Source organism: Scylla paramamosain, chromosome 31, assembly GCF_035594125.1.
Source record: "Scylla paramamosain isolate STU-SP2022 chromosome 31, ASM3559412v1, whole genome shotgun sequence".
Taxonomy (NCBI): domain Eukaryota; kingdom Metazoa; phylum Arthropoda; class Malacostraca; order Decapoda; family Portunidae; genus Scylla; species Scylla paramamosain.
The window spans coordinates 12,339,000-12,356,499 of record NC_087181.1 but is presented as its reverse complement, the minus strand read 5'-3'; the positions used below and the strand labels follow the sequence as shown (position 1 = coordinate 12,356,499).

The following is a 17,500-nucleotide window of genomic DNA, read 5'->3' as shown; positions in this document are numbered from 1 at the left end:
TACGTTCTTTACTGTGTGTTTTGTGCTTCGTGTGTGTGTGTGTGTGTGTGTGTGTGTGTGTGTGTGTGTGTGTGTGTGTGTGTGTGTGTGTGTGTGTGTGTGTGTGTTTATTTATATAATTTTCTTACTTGTTTTTTTTTTCTGGCAAAATTTCCATTCTCATTATCACTCATTTTTTTTCTTATTCACTATTCGTTAGTTTGAATATTCTGTACTTTTTCTCTGTTTCCCTCGCTTCTTTCCCATTTCCTCTCAGCGTTATTTCACTCGAAAAATCACATTCTTTTGATGTAACTTTACTTAATTTTCACTCTGTAAATTTTCTTTTTCTATACAATTTCTTTAGTTTCTCCATTTTTCTTCTCATCATTCACGTGACCAATTCTCCATTTTCTTCCATTTTCTCTATTTTGCTTCCTTTCGTCTACTCATTCATTCCACTTCTTAAGAGCACAATTTTGTAGCAGTTCCCATTACATTACATTTTTTCCTCCTTTTACCTCAATTACCCCCACCCCCCACAAACAACATTTCCAAGACAACCCCTCAAAACATGCCACGCACTTTACATCCAATCCATTACACTAAACACTCCTTTACCATTTCCTCCTGTTAACCCACATTTTCTTCCCAAACACCAAACACAAGAACCTAAAAACCTCAGTCGCATTATGAGAATCACGTTTTTACGCTCTTTTTTCCTGTTCTCATCTCATTGCTTCGAATTTCCGCTTGGTAATGGTTTATCCTGCACTGGCGGATCTCTTATGGCCTCGGTGGCGTCCCCTGAGCAGCGCCGGGACTCAGCAGGGCATATAAGGCAGTAAAGAGGCGCAGGGTGGGCTGTGTATGGCTGGAAGGGAGGAGCGAGGCAAGGTTTGGGAGGAACTGGTTTGTGTTGGAGTGCTTTGGATGTTGGTGGCTTTGGTGGGGAAATGAGTTTGTTGGGGAAGGAGTAGTAGTAGTAGTAGTAGTAGTAGTAGTAGTTGTTGTTGTTGTTGTTGTTGTTGTAGGAGGAGGAGGAGGAGATAGTTAAAATTAGGAGTAGTAATAGGAAGAGAATTATTAGAAGGAATGGTAGATGATAGTAGTAGTTGTAGTAGTAATATTAGGAGGAAGAAGAGCAGGAGTAGAGGAAATGGAGATGGAGGGTTAAAAGTAGTAGTAGTAGTAGTAGTAGTAGAAGTAAACATAAAAAGAATGTGACGTCAGTTAATATCTACACGAGCATTACTTGTCTACTTAAGTCTTTAGATCCCCCTCCTCTCTCTCTCTCTCTCTCTCTCTCTCTCTCTCTCTCTCTCTCTCTCTCTCTCTCTCTCTCTCTCTCTCTCTCTCTCTCTCTCTCTCTCTCTCTCTCTCTCTTGGGTTAACTCATCAATTTCTCACCGGACATTGTAAAAGAGAGAGAGAGAGAGAGAGAGAGAGAGAGAGAGAGAGAGAGAGAGAGAGAGAGAGAGAGAGAGAGAGAGAGAGAGACGAAAACAGTCACTCACAAGACAGACACTTCAGGGAACAATTAGCGAGGCTTTGCTAGTGTGCTATTTTGACGAGATCATTGTGCGTTTTACCTGTGACAGTGTTTACGGAGCCTTGTTAGCGCGCCAGGTGTGAGTTACCGCCGGCGTGATAGAGCAAAGTTGACAAGCGCTCTCTTTTGGCAGTCTGAGAGCCGCTCGTTGCTTGGCTGGGCCGGGAACAGTCTTAGCCAATGATCTTTCCGCTTCCTCATCAGTCCAAGGACTTTATAACTCTCTCTCTCTCTCTCTCTCTCTCTCTCTCTCTCTCTCTCTCTCTCTCTCTCTCTCTCTCTCTCTCTCTCTCTCTCTCGTTATCGTCATTATTTTCCTCTTATCTATTCAGTTAGTTCCATTAATTATAGTTTGCGGGATATAAACTCGAAAAGATTAATGAAAAGTAGAAAATTATGCAGTTAAGTTTTTGTTCTGTTATTTTGTCCTTTTGCTTGTTCTGTTTGTATGTGTTCTCTTATCTATTGTTATTTCTATTTACTTGTGCCTCTCATCCCTGGTCTCGTAATAAGACGTTGAAGAACATGCATCATAATTATTTTTTTTTGTTCGGTTCATTTCTGAGTTTCGCTTCTGTTTGTTCTGTTGGCTGGAATGTTCTATGTTCTACTTTCTCTCCTCCTTGTCTTGTTTATGTTCCTTTCTGTTATGTTATGCAGTGTTCTCCTTTATTTCATGTTCCCCTGTTATGTAATGTGTTCTGCTCTCCCACTCCTTCCCTCCCACTCCTTCCCTCCCACGTGTTGATGGTGCGTGAGTGTGGGCGTGTGTGTGGGTGTGGCCGTGGGTGGTGAAAGGTGTTATGTCCCTCACACACACCCACCAATGCTCTGGAAATGTTATGCAAAGGTGTCCACTGTTAGAATGTTTACTGGTGTTGATTAGGGAGGAGGAGGAGGAGGAGGAGGAATAAGAATAGGAGGAAGAGAGAAATGAGTCAGGAATTTCGATTGAAACTTAAATTTTGTGAAGTAATGAATGGATGAGTGAGTGAGACAGGGGTGAATGAGAGAGTATATGAAGTAAAGAGTGAGGAGGAAGAAAATGAAGAGAGGCAGAAAATAAGTGAATGAGTAAATGAGTAAATGAATGAATGAGACTGACTGAATATGCAAGTTAGAGGAGGGAAACAGGAAAAAAATACTAGTGTGTGTGTGTGTGTGTGTGTGTGTGTGTGTGTGTGTGTGTGTGTGTGTGTGTGTGTGTATGTGTGTGTGTCAAACAATATAAAAGCTTTCTCCGTTTCGCCACTCTGTGATATATGTTCCAAGGCTCACAATAATTTATCAGGGAACCTACATGCAAAGACAATTATATTCCTTTTGTTAAGTGAGCAGAGAGAGAGAGAGAGAGAGAGAGAGAGAGAGAGAGAGAGAGAGAGAGAGAGGGGGGTCTTGCGTACTAATGTGTGAAAAGAAAATATGTATGAAACGTATTATTCCTTACACACACACACACACACACACACACACACACACACACACACACACACACACACACACACACACACACCACAAAATCCGCATTTCCTCATTATTTCCCGTTCTTCATAAGTCTCCTGCAAGTTATTATTTATCGTACCGGCAAATTTATACATCATTTCACCTGAGTCTTACCTGAGTGAGTACCTGTCTGAAGGAGACCAGGCAACACTTACCCGCACCTTCCTTACCTGTGTGTATATGAGTGTGTGTGTGTGTGTGTGTGTGTGTGTGTGTGTGTGTGTGTGTGTGTGTGTGTGTGTGTGTGTGTGTGTGTGTGTGTGTGTTTACCTGAACAGCTTGAGTCGAAGGTGCAAGAAATACCTTTTGAAATGTTGCGGTAAAATTCTTTTTCAGCACGATTTGTTGTGTGGTTTATGACTAGAGAGAGAGAGAGAGAGAGAGAGAGAGAGAGAGAGAGAGAGAGAGAGAGAGGGAGAGGGGGGGAGAGAGAGAAAGACTAGCTGAAAGAAATAAGAAAGATAAATTTCTACACGAGGTTCACGTTAAAGTTAAAAGAATATTATTAATTTCTCTGTGGCCATTATGCAAAGTGGTGATGGCGTGTTGGGGGAGGCACTGTAAAGGCGCTGGCTTAAAAGGGAAAGTGACGAGAGGAGGAGGAGGAGGAGGAGGAGGAGGAGGAGGAGAATGATGGACAGGAAAACGAGAATGAAGAAGAAAAGTTGTAGGAGGAGGAGGGATGCTGGAAGAACTAAGAGAGAGAGAGAGAGAGAGAGAGAGAGAGAGAGAGAGAGAGAGAGAGAGAGAGAGAGAGAGAGAGAGAGAGAGAGAGAGAGAGAACATACACATACACACACACAAGGCCAAACATAACCTCGTGTCACGCTATCAACACCTTCTCCTCCTCCTCCTCCTCCTCCTCCTCCTCCTCCTCCTCCTCCTCCTCCTCCTCCTCCTCCTCCTCCTCCTCCTCCTCCTCCCAGCACAGTCACGCATTGATAATTAATTTGCATTGGTGCGTGCCTCTGTTCCGACCCAGTGGTTTGGTATACAGTTATGAGAGAGAGAGAGAGAGAGAGAGAGAGAGAGAGAGAGAGAGAGAGAGAGAGAGAGAGAGAGAGAGAGAGAGAGAGAGAAAACAAAAGTCTGAAATGGAGAATCTGGGAAGAGTCACGAAATACTACAATGGAAGGTTCTCTCTCTCTCTCTCTCTCTCTCTCTCTCTCTCTCTCTCTCTCTCTCTCTCTCTCTCTCTCTCTCTCTCTCTCTCTCTCTCTCTCTCCTGTTGGTTATTTTTAGAAGTGCTTGATTTTTTTGCTTGCTTGTTTGTTTATTTTTTTTATTTTATCTATTTTTTGTTCTTTTGTTCGTCGAGAAGATGGGAGAGTGGAAGCAGAGTTTTAAAGTACAGAAGGATGGAAGAGTGGAAGGAGAGAGTTTGAAGGATGGAAGGACTGAAGGAGACTAGTTTTGAAGGATGTAGGAAGGAATTTTATTTTTTATTTATTTTTTTTTTGAAGGATTAAAGGATTCAGGTTTAAAAGGATAGAAGGATGGTTTTGAAAGACTGAAGATTCGGGTTTTGAAGGATGGAAGGATAAAAGGGTCTTGAAGGGTGTAAAGGGAGTGTCTGAAGGATGGAAGGATCTGAAGGAGTCGGGTTGGTTTCACGGAGTCCTTTGTGGGCGGTGGGGCGTCGAGGGTCGGTGGGCGGCAGAGGACCTCCACCTAGCGCGGCTCCTCCACTTTATGCTGTGTAAGGGAGGACTCAAGGGCCCCTCTCCTCCTCCTCCTCCTCCTCCTCCTCCTCCTCCTCCTCCTCCTCCTCCTTTTCTCACGGGCACGTTCACGACTTTCCTCACTCGATCTTGAAACTTCAGTGAGCTCCTCCTCCTCCTCCTCCTCCTCCTCCTCCTCCTCCTCCTCCTCCTCCTCCTCCTCCTCCTCCTCCTCCTTTTGTTTATCCATACCATTAATTCTTTTCCTCCAGTCTCTATTAATTTTTCCTTCTCTTACTTACTCCTTTACTCCTCTTTCCTCCTCCTACCTTTCGTATTTAATTTCCTTTCATTGTATTCCTGCTTTTTCCTCCTTTCCTCTTTTCTTTTCCTTCTCTCCCTTTTTCCTTCTCGTTCTCACCTATCCTCTCATTCCTCCTCCCTATAGCTGTATTGGACCACGCCCTTTAAACCCTCTCCTCTCCTTCTCCCTCTTTCTCCCTTTCCTCCTCCTCCTCCTCCTCCTCCTCCTCCTCCTCCTCCTCCTCCTCCTCCTCCTCCTCCTCCTCCTCCTCCTCCTCCTCCTCCCTCCCCCGAAGCCTCACGCCCCTACCTCACTTCGTGCCGACAAAGACTTTTACTGTTTACTTAACCTGAGTTTTTTTTCTCTCTCTCTCTCTCTCTCTCTCTCTCTCTCTCTCTCTCTCTCTCTCTCTCTCTCTCTCTCTCTCTCTCTCTCTCTCTCTCTCTCTCTCTCTCTCTCTCTCTCTCTCATATCTCCTGTCAAGCCTGCGTCATTCCTGCCATTACTACGTCACTTCGTAAATACCTCAATCTCTGTAATAATCCTTCAGTCCTTTATCTTCCACCCTCCTCCTGTTAGCATGGTTCTCTATCTCTCTCTTCTTTGTCTTTGTCGTCAGCCTCAGCTCCGTTCCTCTGTCCGTTTAAATGTCCTCTCTTCTCCTCATTCACCATCCCCTTCACCTGCTGTCACCCCTTCCTCCCCTTCCCTCACCTCTTCGTCAGCCCTTCGTCACCTTTCCGTCACCCTTCACCTCCCCTCTCCTTCATAACCTTGACTCCTCCCTCACCCCTTCGCCAGCCCTTCTTCACCCTCCCTCACTCCTCCGTCACCATGTTCCTCTCCTCCTCCATCACCCATCTTGTCCCCTCTCCTTCATCACCCTAACTCCTCCTCCCTCACCCCTTCGTCAGCCCTTCGTCACCGTGTAATTGATTAGTAGCCGCTCGTGCAGTAATAAGTCTCGTCTGCGGTGACTCGTGCCCCCGCCGCGCCGACACGTCCCGCCTCTACCTCATGAACAGGTCATTATGCGTTTTTAGCCTGAGATGAAGCAGGTGTCAGCGGTGCCTTTACCTTCCCCCTGTGGCTTGTCCCCCTTGGCTACCTCAATATTTGCACGTTTGATTGTAATGTGAATGTGTGTGTGTGTGTGTGTGTGTGTGTGTGTGTGTGTGTGTCAGGGCAGCGAACACTATACGCACTGGTTAGGAAATTGCTACCTGCGCCGCTCACTCTGGGAATCTTAATTGCTACATTATAACTGCGAGAAGTGACGAAGGCTTGTTTATTACTGACGCGTGACCGTGGCGTCTGAGTGGGGAGGTGGGGTAGTGGTGGTGGTGGTGGTTGTAGTTGTAGCGGTAGTGGTGGAAATAAAGATGAAGACGTAGGAGAAGAGGAGGAGATGGAGAAAGGATAGTGGTAGTAGTAGTAGTAGTAGTTGTGGTGGTGGTGGTGGTGGTGGTAGTAGTAGCAGTAAAGAGGAATGACAATGTAATAAAGATAAAAATAAAAGCGAAGAATAGAAAAAAAATGTAAGAGTTGGAGGAAGAGGAGGAGGAGGAGGAGGAGGAGGAGGAGGAGGAGGAGGAGGAGGAGGAGGAGGAGGCACTAAACACGCACTCAGTAACCCTCTTCCTCATCCTTCACAATTCATTAACATTAAAATTACATTCGTTGTTTCTTTTCTCGTACATGAGAGAGGCGAGGCTCAGAATGACAAACTAGACAAAAACATAAAAATAGAAAGAAAAAAAGAGAAAATACAGAAAACAACTCGACGCACTTAGAACACAAACAACAACAACAGTAACAACAACAATAACAGGAGCAAGAACGGGAATAAGAACAAGAACAAGAGAAGGACACGAAGTAGAAGATGATAATGATGATGATGATGATGATGACGAAAAAAAGAACAAGAAGAACGAGAAGTACAAGAACACGAAGAAGAGGGAGAAGAAGAACAACAAGAAAAGAAGAACAAGAAGAACAAAAAACAACGAAGAAAAATAACGATAACAACAACAATTACAAAAGATTTACAAAAGTATCGACAAAGAACACAGATGCTCTTGGAAGCTGTGTGTGGGTGTGGCGGGTGGCTGGTGGTGGCGGCGGTGGGCGGTGGCGGGTGAGGGGTGAACACCTGGGCGGGGCGTGGGTGAGGGTGGCGGTGGGGCAGGCCAGGTAATTACGGCATAATTAGAGAACTGCCCGCGGCACTGAGAGGCCTCTGGGGTCATTGTACTCACGGGCTTCACCTCATCTTCCCCCAGTCCTGTCTTCGCCTTCATTTTATCTCATTCTTCATATTCTTCCACTTATCTGCAAGTAATACATTCTTTTTCTCTTTCTTTCTTTTCTTTCTTTTCTCCTCATCTCATTTCCGGCCAGTCCTCTTCTTCGCTTCATTTTCTTTCGTTCTTCGTATTTTTCCATTTATCTTCTATTCTGTATGTTCTCTTTTCTTTCTCTTCTTTCATTTCTCCTCTTCTCTTGGTTTCATTTTGTTTCATTCTTCATAGTCTTCCATTTGTCTGCTGTTCAGTATGTTCTCCTTTTTAATTTCTCCTCTTCTTTTTCCATTTATTCACTATACAATACAATTTTTCCTTTTTTCTTTCTTTTTTTCATTTTATCAGTCCTCTCTTGGTTTCATTTTCTTTCATTCTTCAATACTCTCTCATTTATCTACTATCTTCGTTCTTTTATTTTATTATATTTTCCTCCTTCCATTCGTCTCCTCCACTCGACTTTTATCAATGATCTTTTTATCAAATCTTTCTTCTCCTCTTCTTATTTGTCTCCTTTTCTCTTTTCCTCATACTTATCATGTTCGTTTAATTATGTGTGTGTGTATCTCATGAGTCCATTTTGATGATACTTAAGGACTCTCTCTCTCTCTCTCTCTCTCTCTCTCTCTCTCTCTCTCTCTCTCTCTCTCTCTCTCTCTCTCTCTCTCTCTCTCTCTCTCTCTCTCTCTCTCTCTCTCTCTCTCTCTCTCTCTCTCTCTCTCTCCATCCATCATTTCCCTCCCTCACCCTCTCCCACATCCGTCCCTCATCTCTCATTCTCCCCTCACTCATTACCTCTCACTTTCCCATCACACTCTCATCTATACACGCTCTTTTTCTCACTCCTCTCCTCTCTCTCATTTATTCACTTTATCTTCTTATCTTATATTCCCTTGGCTGTTTAGTATTCCCTGCACACCTCTTCATTATCACTTCATTATGCTTCTCTCTCTCTCTCTCTCTCTCTCTCTCTCTCTCTCTCTCTCTCTCTCTCTCTCTCTCTCTCTCTCTCTCTCTCTCTCTCTCTCTCTCTCTCTCTCTCTCTCTCTCACCTGAATTATAAACACCTTATCTGTCCATCTAACGCCCCCGCCACGTCCCGCCCCGCCCCGTCCCGCCCCGCCCCGCCCCGCCAATATGGCTCGTCATCTACCACGCGTTCACTTTTCAAGTATCGCAGGAGGAGGAGGAGGAGGTGGAGGCGGAGAAGGAGGAGGAGGAGGAGGAGGAGGAGGAGGAGGAGGAGGAGGAGGAGGAGGAGGAGGCGAACAACAACAACAACAACAAGAGGAAGAAGAGGAGGAAGAGAAGTAGGAAGAGAAGGAGGAGAAGGGCATCATCATCATCATCATCATCAACAACAACAACAACAACAAAAGAAAGAAAGAAAGAAAGAAAGAAAGAAAGAAAGAAGAAGAAAAAAAGAATAAGAGAAAGAGGAAATGGCATACTCTAAGTTGTTTTGCTCTGATAAGAGGTGGAGGAGGAGGAGGAGGAGGAGGAGAGGACAAAGACGTCGAAGGAAATTCTTATGACGAAAGTTTTGTTTATTTGCTTTTTTTTTTTCTCAATGTGATGAACGAGAAAGTTGTATCATTTTTTGAACTGTATCTTTAATTAAGTTGCTTTCGTTTCTGGTATACATTTATTTATCCTTTTTCTTTTCCTCACCATCTCTCCCCATACTTCTTTTTCTTCCTCCTCCTCTTTATCTTCACCTTCTCACCCTCATATTCCTTCCTTTCTCTTCCTCCTCCTTATCTAACACTCATCCAACATACAATTAAAACATCAAGAGTCACAGGGGGCGTGAGTATGAGGCCGCCAGGTGCCCCACACTCACCTGGCGCGCCTCAGTGTTATACCCGGACCTCACCTGTAGAGACCTTCCAGTCCTTCCAGTTCTTCCAGCCGCTCGAAGCTTATCTCAGGCATCGCAGGTGTTTAGATCCAGCGCCTCCCTTTGGTTCTCTCTCTCTCTCTCTCTCTCTCTCTCTCTCTCTCTCTCTCTCTCTCTCTCTCTCTCTCTCTCTCTCTCTCTCTCTCTCTCTCTCTCTCTCTCTCGTGCTTGTGCTTCTGTTTGTGTGTGTATGAGAGAGAGAGAGAGAGAGAGAGAGAGAGAGAGAGAGAGAGAGAGAGAGAGAGAGAGAGAGAGAGAGAGAGAGAGAGAAAAGAAACATTCACAGTAGAAAATAAGGACAGAAGAGAGAGAAAGGAGAATTAGGAAGAGAGAATAAAGTAACTTGTATAGATGGAGGAGGAGGAGGAGGAGGAGGAGGAGGAGGTGAAGGTTGTGGATGGGGAGGAACAATAGGGAGGTAAGAGGAGGGAAGGTCTAGGAATAAAGGGGAAATGGGAAATGGGAGGAGGAGGAATGGAAAGGAGATAAATGAGAGAGGGGTAATTGAGGGGTGGAGGCAGTGTTACCAGACCTGCAGGAGTGTTGCGGGTTCCTGCCAGTCACTCCTCGCCCTGGCCTTGAGAGGAAGCGAGGGCGTGGTGGCGGCGGCGGTGGCGGTGGTGGTGGTGGCGGTGATGGTGGTGGAGGCAGTTAATTGTCCATTAGGAAGTCACGAAGTCACCACAATCACTGAGAAAGAAAAACTGGTCGCATAATAAGAGTGGAGTGTCGCGTTACATCAGTGGCACGGTTCACCCTGACGCGGCGCCGGCAGCACGTGGGGCGGCAGTGAGGGGAGGAGGGAATGCTGCTCTCGGGTGAGGAAATAAAGAGTTTGTGATTGAATACAGAATACTAAATGTTTGATATGGAAAAACTGAAAACTTGAGATGGAAAGAAATATTTAACTGAGTATTTGATAATTGAACGTAACTGAATGTTTAGTAGGAAAGATTGAAAACGTGAGATGAAAAGAAATATTCGACTAAATATTTAATAACTAAACGAACATTTAACTTTAAACTGAATAAGAGAGAGAACATTTAATTGAAAACTGAATAAGGAAAGAAAATTGAAATAAATACTGAATGAGGAAATAACAGTTAACTTCAAGTTGAATAAGAAAGAGAATATTTCGTGGAATACTGAATAATAATAATAAGAGAACATTTAACTCACTTCTGACTAGATAACACTTAAATAAGAATTAGGAAAAAGGAAGCTTGTAACATAGCACTTCATAAGAAAACCCGGTATTTATGTTTCGGAGTATCCTTTGATTCCAAGCAAAAAAACGTCTTTAAGCGCTGGACCATCAACATGTAAGCAAACACATAAACTCGTTCTCTGGAAATTATTACGTAAGTTTTTGTTCTCCTCGTCATTAACAGGAAACGTGAATAGAAACAAACCAAGTAAGTTTTTTGTTTTTCTTTTTGTTTTCATTTTGAATCAACAGAAATACACAAGCCAAACTAAACTTATCTTTCATTTCCTAATTTTCATGAACCATCACTAGCCATCACTTCCTATGACTTGAACTCCTTCAAAAGGGAGGTTTCAAGACACTTATCCTTTAATTTTTGACTACCGCTTCGGACCTTATTCGGGGGCCTGCATCTCAGCGGGCTTATTTATTTATTTTTTTTGGATTTTTGTTGCCCTTAGCCGGTGTCCCTCCTACATATAGAAAAAAAAAAGAAACCACCGGAAGATTTTGTGTGTTTCCTTTCGTTTCCTTCTTCAGTCAACGCAAAAAAAAAAAAAGAAACAAAGGAAAAGTTAGCTGACAGAAAAATAAGGAAAGTCAAAAGATTCCAGGAGAGAATATCTTGTAGCGGCAGAGATTAGAGTTATCCAGAATAGAATCAAACTGACGCCTTGGCTCTGGAGGGTTTTAAGAGTTCGTGTCGCCTTCAGGTAGTGGCGTGTGAAGGGACTAGGCGACCTTTGTGAGCGTGCGTGTGGCTGTCTGATCACGCCCGGTAACAATGGTCCTTTAGAACAATAGTGTGTGTGTGTGTGTGTGTGTGTGTGTGTGTGTGTGTGTGTGTGTGTGTGTGTGTGTGCAGCTTGTGACACACTCCAGCCACACTCACGCCTCACGCCATGTCACTCTCATTCACACCCTCATCCACTCCTTGCCTAACCCTATCCACGCTCTCTCACACTCGTCCCGTTCTTTGTCTTTCCTTTCCTTTATTTCCCTTTCCTTTTCTTCCTTCCATCCCCTTCCCTTGTCTACCCTTTCCTTCCCTTTCTTTTCTTTATCTTTTTTCTTTTCTTTTCTTCATTTATCTATGTTTCATTTTTCTCATTCCAGCTCTCTCTCTCTCTCTCTCTCTCTCTCTCTCTCTCTCTCTCTCTCTCTCTCTCTCTCTCTCTCTCTCTCTCTCTCTCTCTCTCTCTCTCTCTTCCGTTCCACCTCGTCCCACATCATCATCTTACGTCGCTCCCCATCTTACCTCACTTCCTCCCCACCCACATCCCCCCTCCCCACCACTCCCGCCCTCCCCTCCTCAAACACTCCCAACGCGGAGGAGATCAAGTGTTCTATGCACCCAGAGAGCAAGAGAGTGAACCTTGATCAGCGCTGGGAGGGAAACCTAATCTCATGTGAGTCCTTGACGAGTACTCAGCTCAGTGGTCGAGGTTTGATTTTCGATTCCCAACAAAAAAAAAAAAGGGGGGGAAGAGGAAAAAAAGAAAGAAAAGAAAAAAGGAAAGAAAAAATTTCACTGAAACGCAAACTTAGAAAGAAAGAAAAAACTGCTTCACTGCAAGGCAAAATTAAAAAAGAAAAAAAGAAAAGGAAAGGGAAAATGTTTCACTACAAACAAAACTTAAAAAAGAAAAGGAAAAAACTAACTGATCAGCCAAACTTTTCCTGATAAACATGTATATTCTTTTTTTGTACAGCCACTTAAATAGTTTTGAAGTGTCTTGAATCTAGGTTAGGTTAATTTAGTCCTAATCAATGCTTCGGGTTAGTTAGGTTAGTTCGAGCCAATGCTTCGGTTCCTGGTATGACTCTCTAGGCTTCACGAGACCCCGAGACACGCATTGCTGACTTCACCTTCACTTTGCTGAGCTACGCGGGGTCGGAGGGACTTCAACTGTCGCTGCTGAAGTGATCTGAGCGGCGACAAAAAAAGGCAAGAAAAGATACATAGATACGTAGATGAATGGTTAGCTTGTAAATGGCGGATAATTAGTCTTCTATTTTTAACTTCCCTGTATCTTTCTCTTTTTTTTTTTTTACGTTGAAGAGGAGAAAATTGTAAAGGCTCATTTAATCATTCACATTTCAGACACGCTTGTCATTTCTCTCATTAGACTGGGAGTGAAATGCGTAATATTAATTCCTTGAGTTTTACTACCCGAGAGAGAGAGAGAGAGAGAGAGAGAGAGAGAGAGAGAGAGAGAGAGAGAGAGAGAGAGAGAGAGAGAGAGAGAGAGAATTTACCAATTAGCATAATAATGAAAGACAATTGAAAAAGATAGCCAAAGAACTGAAAGATAATATTAGAGAGAGAGAGAGAGAGAGAGAGAGAGAGAGAGAGAGAGAGAGAGAGAGAGAAAACGTACGCAAACAGTAAAACGAGAGAGAGAGAGAGAGAGAGAGAGAGAGAGAGAGAGAGAGAGAGAGAGAGAGAGAGAGAGAGAGAGAGAGAGAGAGAGAGAGAGAAAACGTACGCAAACAGTAAAACGAGAGAGAGAGAGAGAGAGAGAGAGAGAGAGAGAGAGAGAGAGAGAGAGAGAGAGAGAGAGAGAGAGAGAGAGAGAGAGAGAGAGAGAGAACGTACGCAAACAGTAAAACGAGAGAGAGAGAGAGAGAGAGAGAGAGAGAGAGAGAGAGAGAGAGAGAGAGAGAGAGAGAGAGCGTCGTGTCTGCCGTGTTAGCGAGTTGCGTGAAGACAAACAATAAAGCAATGGTCGGCCACTCTCCCACCATCATCCCGCTCGTCCATCCCTCCACCAGAATGGAAAAAAAAAAAAACTATTATTATTCACCAGGAAGGTTGAATTTTTTTCCACCTAATGCTGTGGATGTTCATTATTCCTTTTATTGTTCGTTTCATTGTGTGTGTGTGTGTGTGTGTGTGTGTGTGTGTGTGTGTGTGTGTGTGTGTGTGTGTGTGTGTGTTGCTTTCTTTGTTTTCCATCTTCTGTCAACCATGTCTGTCACTTTCCCTCCTTTTCTTGTTCCCTTGTTTTGTTTTTACTTGCTCATCTTCATTCAGCGTGTCTATCACATTCTCTTTCATTCCTTTCGTATGTTTTGTTTTCCTGTTAACTTCTTTCTCTCTCCTCTCTTCACTTATCATCTTCTCTTATGCCTTATTTTATCTCCTTATTAACTATATCATGAATTCTTTCCTATATCCTCTCATTACTATTTTTCTTATTCTTCGTCTTTTCGTTTATCTTCATTCAGCTTTACCTCATTTTGCTCTTCACCTGTTTCCTCATTATTCCTGCTTTTTCTTTTATCTTTAAATCGTATCGTCATCCAGCATCTCTATTACATTTTTTACCTACTCAACCCTTTCATTATCTCTCTCATTCATTTTATATCTTCCTACAACCTCTTTGCCTCATTCTGTTCTTTCCGTGTTGCTTTCTTTTTTTTTTTTTTTGCATATTTTTATTCAGCGCTTCTATCTTCTCGTTTTTCTTCGTTATTCTTTAATTGTTTGTATATTTGTTCGTCTCTTCGTTTTTCATGTCTTCCACAGTTTATTTAATTTGTCATATTTCCCGCACGTTCTTTTTATTCTTTTATTTTATTTATTTATTTTTTATTCAGTGCTTCTATTCTCTTTATTTTTTCTTCTTCCTTTCACTACTCCTTAATCGTTTGTTTATTTGTTTGTTTTTCGTTTCTTCCCACAATCTTTTCTTCACTTTATTCTTCGTACTTTCTTTTATTATTCTCTCTTTTTTTATCTTTGTCTTCATCCAATACTTCTGTGTTATTCTTTTTCCTCTGCAATCTTTTTCATTATCTCATTCATTCTTTCAACATGTTCTTACGGCCTTTTAACTTCATTATATCATTCACACGTTTTTTTCACAATTCCTTCGTTTTTAATTTCTATCTCAAATCTTCATCTGTCACCTCTAATACATTCTTTTCTTGCTGTACCTTTTCCATTGTCCCTTTTTTTTCTTTTATCTTTTAGTTTTACAATGTCTTTATTCCATCCTATTCTTGGTACGTTCCTTTTTTTTTTTTTAGTTTTCCTTTCAATTCTTTCGTGTGTTTGTATAGTTAACCATTTCCATCAGATTCTTTTCCTCCTATGTTCTCTCATTATTCCTTTCGTTATCATCTTACAACCTCTTTTACTTTATTATATTCTTCCTACATTCCTTTTCAGTTTTCCTTTAAATTCTTTCGTGTTTGTGTACTTAATCATCTCTATTACATTCTTTTCCTCCTGTACCCTTTCAGTATCCCTTTCATTTTTGCTATCATGTCTTTCTACTACGTCTTTTATTCCTTCTACATTCATTTACGCACTTATTTCAATGATTCCGTGTCTTCCATCACATTCCTTTCCTTCTACATCCTTTCATTATCTCTTTTTATTCTTACCCTCACGTCTTTCATCACTTTTCATCCTACATCCTTTTACGTTTTCTCTTTTTACAGTCCTCTTAACAGTCCTACCTCAGCCACATTCCTGCCTTTCCTTCGCTCTCGTGTCCTTAAAACAAGACAATATCCGTGTGGGGAGCCGCCTTTTGCTGCATGAATTATGGCAGGAGCGTCGAGTTGTATCTGAATTAATGTCTTGATTATGGAGATGCTGCAGGTCCCTTGGTGCCTCGAAGTGTAGGAACCTTACTTTTGCCTAGAGTCTCTGTGTGGGTGTATAGGAAACTTGTATTGTCTTGGGTGTGAGAGATGAAACCTTATTTTGAGTCTAAGTGAGTTTTGGAACCTTATTTTGCTTTGGGTTTGTGTGTGAGTGTATAGGGAACTTGTCTTGTTTAGGGTGTGAGTAGGAATCTTACCTTGTATTGGGTGTTTGTGTCTTTGTACGAGTCTTTGTGAGTGAGTGCAGAGACCTTATTTTATCTTGGGTCTTTGTGTGAGAGTAGAAAACATACCTCGAGTTTTGTGAGTGAGTTTAGGAATCTTATTTGCCTTAGGTCTTTGTGCGAGAGTAGAAAACTTACCTCGACTTTTGTGAGAGTGTTTAGGAATCTTATTTGTCTTGGGTCTTTGTGTGAGTCTTTCTGAGAGAGTGTAGGGACCTTCTTTTATCTTGGGTCTTTGTGTGAGAGTAGAAAACTTACCTCGACTTTTGTGAGAGTTTAGGAATCTTATTTTGCCTTGGGGTCTTTGTGTGAGTCTTTCCTAGAGAGTGTAGGGACCTTATCTTGAGTCTTTGTGAGGGAGTGAAGGAACCTTACCTTACCTGAATCATTAATTGAAACTGTAGGAAACTTAACTTACCTGTACCGTGGGTTTTTGCGAGAGAGTGGGCGGTGTAGGGGAGTGATGCAGGACTGGCACGGGGTAAGGAGACATCAGAAGGTGTGATGTGGAGGCAGGGGAGTGATGCAGGGTTGGCGTGGGATTAAAACAAGAACTACAAGTACTATTTAAGAGACGCGTGCAAAAAGTTATTGTTAAAAAGTTGTAGTTGGTTATGAAGGAAAATGAAAAAAAGTCAAGTAGTGAATGAATTAAGAACCATGAGAAAGAGAGAGAGAGAGAGAGAGAGAGAGAGAGAGAGAGAGAGAGAGAGAGAGAGAGAGAGAGAGAGAGAGAGAGAGAGAGAGAGATCCTGAAAAGTCATAAACAGAGAAAATGAAGCAGAAAGGACACCACCACCACCACCACCACCACCACCAGGATCCTTTCACTCGTTCCTCCTTTTCCTACAGTTCTAAGGCCACGGTCGCCAGCTTTCCCGCGCGGCCTCCCAGTGTGGGGCGCCGGCTTCTGGGGGTGTGTGGGGTTGTAATGGGCATTATCTCGTTGCATCAGTAACTGTGGAGGGCGGGGCTTTTTTTGAGTGCTGATCTGTTTTATTGGTGGTGGTGGTGGTGGTGGTGGTGATAGTGATGGGAGATATGGTGATTACAAGTGTGCTGGTAATAGTTTGAGTAGCAGTGGTGATGGTGGTGGTGGTGGTGGTGGTGTGGTGATGGTGGTGGTGAAGATAATGGTCTAAGTAACAGAGAGGGAAGTAATGGTGATGAATGGTGATTACAGATGTGCTAATGACAGTGTTCCATTGTAGTCGCCATTAAAAGTCACCATTTCTTCATTAAGAGTCACCATTCCACCATTAAAACTCATCATTCTTTTACCATTTCTCCATTAAAAGGTCACCATTCCTTCATCAAAATTCATCATCCCTTCACCATTCCTCCATTAAAAGTCACCATTCTGTCACCATTCCTTTACCTCCATTAAAAGTCTCCATTCTGTCATCATTCTTTCACTATTCCACCATTAAAAGTCACCATTCCTTCACTTCCATTAAAATTCTCCACTGTCACCATTCCTTCACCATTCCACCATTAAAAGTCACCATCCTTTCACCATTCCTTCATTAAAAGTCACCATTCTGTCACCACTCCATTTCTCCACCATTCCTGCCACTCCACCCTCCTTCAGGATACCCTCTCTTCTGCAGGATGGTGTTGATAGTGGGCGAGCACCTGGTGAAGGAAGTGCCGTCCTCCACCTCGGGCATCTACACCTCATGGCCGCGGCTGAAGGAGACCGCCCACGCCCTCACCTCCATGCTGACGGAGGAGGTGGGGCCCCATGGGTTGCTGTACCTTCGCCAGCGGGAGTACGCGGTCACTGTGCCAAGGGATGAGAACCTGGCTATCCTTGGCACCGACGACGCCACCACCTCCGTCATGGCGGTCCTCAGGCACACGGGTGAGTACCTGGAAGGGTGGGTGCTGGGGGGGCAAGTGTTGTACAGGTGTGATGGGGAAATGGTGAATAGATTTTTACAGGTGTGCTGATTTACCTGATGGGGGTGAGTACCTGATGGGGAATGTGGGGCAGGTGACTTCTCCAGGTGTGATGGGTGACCGGAGAGGAAGAATACTTGATGGGGGAATGGGAAATGGGGGATAAGTGATGTGTACAAGTGTGATGAGGACCTGATGGGGGGATGGAAAGAGTGGGGGAATAGGGATCAGGTGACTTCTACAGGTGTGATGAGTGACTTGAAGGGCTGAGTACCTGGCTGGGGTATGGGGAATGGGGATAGGTGATGTGTACAGGTGTGATGAGTTACGTGAAGGGGGAGTAATTGA

General features: G+C 43.3%; 1 protein-coding gene across 3 annotated transcripts in view; it reads left to right on the top strand.

The window, feature by feature from the left end:
- LOC135116526 (protein N-terminal asparagine amidohydrolase-like) overlaps positions 1 to 17,500 on the top strand; it is a 186,620-nt gene that overhangs the window by 71,863 nt on the left and 97,257 nt on the right. For all 3 annotated transcript variants that reach the window (XM_064034056.1, XM_064034055.1, XM_064034057.1), the window contains one exon: positions 16,861 to 17,114. In XM_064034056.1, the coding sequence (XP_063890126.1) occupies positions 16,862 to 17,114 (253 nt within the window). In that variant the 5' untranslated portion in view covers position 16,861. The remainder of the gene's footprint in view (positions 1 to 16,860; positions 17,115 to 17,500) is intronic.